The 6258-nt window shown below is 43.9% G+C and overlaps 1 protein-coding gene across 1 annotated transcript; it reads left to right on the top strand.

Moving 5' to 3' along the window:
• The first annotated feature begins 4721 nt into the window (after positions 1-4721).
• On the top strand, positions 4722-5382 carry LOC6899484 (chloride intracellular channel exc-4-like). The gene has a single exon (XM_002136012.3). The coding sequence runs from the start codon at positions 4722-4724 to the stop codon at positions 5289-5291; it is 570 nt and encodes a 189-aa protein (XP_002136048.2). The 3' UTR covers positions 5292-5382.
• Positions 5383-6258: the final 876 nt, after the last annotated feature.

A 6258-nucleotide genomic window follows, 5' to 3' on the forward strand; every position in this document is an offset into this window, starting at 1 on the left:
CGATTTGCCAACAGCCCTGGCATTGGCACAGGAGGTGGAAGCAAACCACGAAAAATACGCTTTCGCAAAAAGCTATGCTAGGGGTGTGGAAGAAAAGGGACGCTCTGACCAACGGCAACAAGGCCATCAGAATCAGCAGTCCCAAGGCACGAACCAGTCCAACCAGTACCACCAGGGTAAAAATTCTATTATAAAAAGCAAAACGGCAACTATAACACCGATAGAGCTCAGGCCGGTGGCGAAAAAGCCCCAGAGCCTATGGACGTAGACCCCTCGTCCTCGAAATACAGGCAACCAACGAACTGGCAGAAATTTCAAAATCAGGGTCAAGGCCAAGGTAGCAAACGCCCCGCCGGTTCCGATCGTGCAACTGGCCAAAGGCGGCAAAAGATAAACCTCCTCAAAGCAGTCGCTGAACAAGAGGCGAACTCGCACAAGTAGCACAGGAAGCGGTAGCCGAAATGGACGACGGCAACGACTCTGACACAGATAGCGACAACGCTATTTTTTTAGGGGAAGGTCCCTGCTACCGTTCACTCGGCGCAGAATAGCAGTGATAGACATGTCTTTTCTAATCGACGCGGGTTCGGCCAAAAATTATATCACACCAAACGAACGACTAAAAAACGTTACCCCTGTCCCCTTTCGCCGTGCACTCCATCCATGGCACAAACAACATTACGCAGAAATGCAAGATATCCATGTTTGGATACGACCTTTTTCTTCCATGAACACTTTCCTTATGCCTTGATGAAGGCCCAATAAAAAAAAGGTGTAAGTGTACTAACGTCAACCACACCAAAAACGAAGATATACAAGCACCACCTGCGGTAAAAGCTGATTTCCTAAACGACCGACGAAAACGCGGTCTACTCAAAGTTGTATCCATACCCCAAAGGTGTCGAAGATTTTGTAACTTCAGAGGTCAACGATCTCTTACGAAACGACATCATCAGAAAGTCCAGATCCCCATACAACAATCCGGTATGGGTAGTGGACAAAAAGGGGACGGACGAGAAGGGCAATATGAAGAAGCGCCTAGTCTTCGATTTCAGGAAACTGAATTTAAAAAACATCTCCGACACATACCGCATGCCGAGCATATAATGATACACAATGATACTGACAAATTTATGTAAAGCGAAGTACTTCACCACTCTCGATCTCAAATCAGGCTACCTCCAGATCACTCTGGCAGAATCTGTTCGAGATAAAACGGCATTCTCAGTTAACGGTGGGAAGTACGAATTTTGTCGACTGCCCTTCGGCTTAAAAAATTGCGGAGGTATTTTTCAGCGCACGATTGATGATGTTCTACGAGAACAAATCGGTAAATCGTGCTACGTGTACGTTGATGATGTCATCGTCTTCTACGAAAACGAGGTGGATCACGTCAAATACGACGGCTGGGTATTAAAGAACCTTCATAGAGCAAACATGACTGTGGCCCGCGAAAGTCAAAGTTTGTTACATAGAGCGTCGAGTACCTCGGCTTTATCGTAACTAAACACAGCGCAAAAACGGACCCTGAAAACGTGAACGGCTACGTTGAGCCTAAAACGGTATTTAGCGGCAGACCATTCATGGGGGTATTATCGTTGTTTCTTTAAGGACTTCTCAGCAATCGCGAACCCAATCTCCGACATTCTGAAAGGAGAAAACGGATCCGTCAGCATTTACAGGTCAAACGAGGGGGAACGTTGTGAGTTGCTGCGGCGACCGCAGCTCTATATTTATACCCGATACATGGTCAGTATGGCTACATTGAGCGACAATGTGTGCGTGCGGGAGAGCATGTCGTCGGTCGTTTCGTAGCCACTGCAAATTAATTTGTTCCTTTTGGCTATAAAAATGATCTGATCTGATCCAGATTCGGTTATCTGGTAGATATGGTCATTCTTTATGATTGTGCGCTTTTAGTTTTCTCGTACCTGAAATATTGTGGATGCAACAGATTTTCGTCCTTTGTGGGGGCGGAAGAGGGTTTGGCGAAATTTTGAGATATACCTTTTATATTGAGATCTAACAGAAGTTACAAATCTGAGATTTGTGGATACCCCCAGATGTTCGTCCTTTGCGGGGGCGGAAGGGGGTGTGGCGATACTTTGAAACAAACTCGTCAAGGTCCGATATCTCAGTAGTGTGGGTCAATAATTTGGTTGCTCTAGCTTTTATAGTCTCTGAGATCTAGGCGCTAATGTTTTAAGCTAAGCAAAGCCGACTATGATACGTCTGTGTTAGAGAGAGACGGGGCGAGAAAAAATGAAATTGTTTTCTTTATTCTGGCTATAATAATGATACGATCCAATTCAGATTTTAAAAGATATGGTCATTCTCTACGATTCTGCGTTTTTGGTTTTCTCGTATCTTTAAATTTGTGGATGCCACAGATTTTCGTCCTTTGTGGGGGCGAAAGTGGGCGGGGCGAAGTTTTGAAATGATTCTCGTAACAGTGACATATCACTGAAATCTGGATCCAAAACATCGTTGCTTTAGCTCTTATTGTCTTTGAGCACTAGGCGTTAAAAGGGACGGACAGACGGACGGACGGACAGAGGTACGGACGGACAGACAGACAGGGCTCGATCGACTCGGCTATTGATGCTGATCAAGCATATATATACTTTATGGGGTCGGCAACGATTCCTTCTGGACGTTACACACATCCATTCTCACCACAAATCTAATATACCCCAATACTCATTTTGAGTATCGGGTATAAGAAGATCCAGGTACAGTTTAATATGGACATTGACATGCATTGACTGCATCGTTCAAGAGCCGATGCAATTACCTCACCGTCAAGTGGCCAGCGTGACACCAGCAGAAGGCTGTTACGCGCGGATCCGAGGCAAAACGCAGCCCTCCTCCTGCCCAACCGACCGCATGACGCTTGGTACGTACCCGAACCAAACGCGTACATGCAGGAAAGATAGCTTTAAGACTAATACTCGAGGAAAATTAGCACTACACTACTAAGAAGCCAAACATGGATTCAAAATACATTTACGAATACCACTACAATTACTAATTACTAGAATGGTGAGTGAGGATTCGTAATTTAATAAGAGGAAGAGAATTAGTAGTGGATATAATATGGTAGAGGGAATTATAATCCGAGCATAAGACCCTAAACGGTTCATACAAGGAATAATTCGACCTACAAAGTGGAAGGAACAACGGTATACAATTCCTAGTGAGTCTAATAGGAATCGTGAAGTTTATGCGGCTCAACAGATCAGGGCTGTCTATGTCACCCCTGATCAAGTTTTGCATAAAAATCACATCAAGCATTTTTCTACGGTTAACTAAGGATGGCAGGTTTACTAATAGCAGTCTACTAGATTAAGATGTGAGTCTCACACCTTCATACCAGTTAAGGCCCTACAGAGCAAAGAGTAAAAAGTTTTTCTGTACTGATTCTATACGGTCCTGGTGTACTTTGTACTGAGGGCACCATACAGTGGAGCCGTATTCCGAAATCGGACGAACTAGCAAGGTATAGACAGTCTTTGTTATATAGGGGTCGTCAAATTCCTTTGACCACCTCTTTATAAACCCAAGCAGAAAACTTTAGCTTGGGGTCTAACATAACACCAAGATCATCCACCAGGGTAATTCTCTCAAGAGAACCACCAAATAGGGTATATGGAGCCAACAAGGGACTAGAACGGTGAAGTGTCATAACTTTACATTTCGAGGCATTAAGGTGTAACAAGTTTGCACAAAACCATGACTGAAAGTTACTGAGATCGGATTGCAAGCGAGAATGAAATGAAATGTCCTTATACTGGACACACCGTTTAACATCATCCGCATACAAAGGTACTTGAGAGTATGTTAATACCGAAGGCAAGTCATTAATAAAGAGTGTGTAGAGTAAGAGTAAGCCTAGATGGCTGCCGTGTGGTACTCCCGAAGAAACCTTCACTGCTGAAGAGAGGGAGTTTTTGAAGACGACTCTTGAGACCTGGAACAAAGTTAGCTAGAAATCCATTTCAGGAGGTTGGGAGGAAACCCTAAAAGGTCAAGCTTATGCGCTAAAAGGGAATGGTTTACAGAGTCGAATGCTTTACTAAAGTCGGTGTAAATAACATCCGTCTGTAAGTTACCTTGAAAGCCTTTAATAATGAAAGAGGTAATCTCTAACAAGTTCGTGGTGGTTGATCGCCTCCCCTTTAAATCCATGCTGAGTTGGAGATATAAGTGACTTGCAGAGATATTGCAAGTGCGGAGTTAAAACCTTTTCAAACATTTTGGGAATAGCGGATAACTTTGCTATACCTCTATAATTTGTTGCTTCAGACTTGCTATCTCTTTTATGGAGAGGAATTATAAACGATTCCTTCCAGATGGGAGGAAGCAAGAAGAATCAATGCACAGGGTGAATAGTTTAAGCAACGTATCCTGCATCGAGATAGGTAGTTCTAGGTAGCATTAAGCATAGAGAACTGAAAAGTTTGACCGAGCTATTACATAGCGAGTGTGAGAAGTAGGAGAACCAACTTCTTTAAATTTCTACAAATGCCAAGGGCATTGTAAAAAAGGTTTGTACCTTTTATGACATCAGTGCACAAGTACAAAGCGGACCAATCAAAATCCCTAATAAGATTATTAAGCTTCGTAAACTCGGCTTTACGAAAGAAACGGACACGTTCAGGTCTCCTTCTCGACCGATCCAATACAGTTTGTCCTATATCTAGCGACACTTCGAAAGTAGGATGGTAGGCGTCTTCAGGTGCTTCGAGGCGACGCATCCGCCCATCCTGATTGACAACGGCCTAGCCATACTGGAGAACGAGAAGATCGAGCGTCACATTATGAAGAATATACCCGGCGGCTACAATCTGTTCGTGCAGGACAAGGAGGTGGCCACTCTGATCGAGAACCTGTATGTGAAGTTGAAGCTGATGCTGGTGAAGAAGGACGATGCCAAGAACAATGCCCTCTTGTCGCACCTTAAGAAGATCAACGACCATTTGGCCAATCGCAATACACGCTTCCTTACGGGCGACACCATGTGCTGCTTCGACTGTGAGCTGATGCCCCGTCTACAGCACATCCGTGTGGCTGGCAAATACTTTGTGGACTTTGAGATACCAACGCACTTGACAGCGCTGTGGCATTACATGTACCACATGTATCAGCTGGATGCCTTTACACAATCGTGCCCGGCCGACCAGGACATTATCAATCACTATAAGCTGCAACAGAGTCTCAAAATGAAGAAGCACGAGGAGCTGGAGACGCCCACGTTTACCACATCCATTCCAATTGATATATCGGAGTAAATTTCCTATAAAAATCAGCACACACAGCGCAGCAGCAGTAGCAGTAGCAGCCCCCAAATATACATCATATGTATACAAAACAAATAATTCATATTTTTGACAACTTTACAACTAAACCCCCGATGTGCAAATTATTGTATACTACAACCATGATATACATAATATCCACGCATATACTATACTATAGATGTGGCCCCGGATTTTCCGTAGTTGTACTTTAGTCCAGGACGCCAGGTTTTATTATAATTAGTCTTTATTTATGTATATTATTTAAGATTAGTTATGATTACAACGGTCGCTGTGCTTTAAGTATATTTTGATTAACACAGATATTTGCTCTCGTAATTTGCGTGTGGCTGAGTGAGACTTTGGCACCGAATTAATTGGCGTCGATCGTTGAGGCTGTGTTCTCTCCTCTCTTTGTTCGACGGCCGCTTCTAGTCTCTCTCTCTGTTACTTCCTCTGTTATCTCTACAGACTCTGTTGCTCTCCCACCAAATCCCACATTCCCTCCTGACATAGAGTTCGCCCCGAACTCCTTCATAAATTCGGCCACCGTAGATGTTTTAAAAGGGCCTTCTCCTTCACCCACTCTTTCTACATCATACCGGCCGTGCTTGTGAATTTTGACCACCTTATAGGGCCCTAGAAACTTTCCCCTCAACTTCAATCCAACACCATATTGGGTCCGCCTGATTGCAACTAAGTCATTGACCTTGTACTGCTTTTCATCCTTTCTCTTTTTATCAAAGGCTCGCTTATTTTCTTCCTGCAACGACTGAATATTGTCCCTAGCCTCTTTCCTTAACTGCTCACGATCTTCGTCTAGCTCACCTATGAGAGACTGCTGTACCTATTCTCTCAATTCAGCTATGTCCGCTATACGCATGTCTACTCCTGTTAGCAGCTTAAATGGGGCGACTTTGGTACTCCTAGGTTCGACATTGTTAATTATCTGTTGCACTCT

This window comes from Drosophila pseudoobscura, chromosome X, assembly GCF_009870125.1.
Source record: "Drosophila pseudoobscura strain MV-25-SWS-2005 chromosome X, UCI_Dpse_MV25, whole genome shotgun sequence".
NCBI classification, from domain to species: Eukaryota; Metazoa; Arthropoda; class Insecta; order Diptera; family Drosophilidae; genus Drosophila; species Drosophila pseudoobscura.

Excerpts from the sequence above, each read along its gene's own strand:
- LOC6899484 (XM_002136012.3), top strand. The coding sequence starts at position 4,722 with ATGGTAGGCGTCTTCAGGTGCTTCGAGGCGACGCATCCGCCCATCCTG.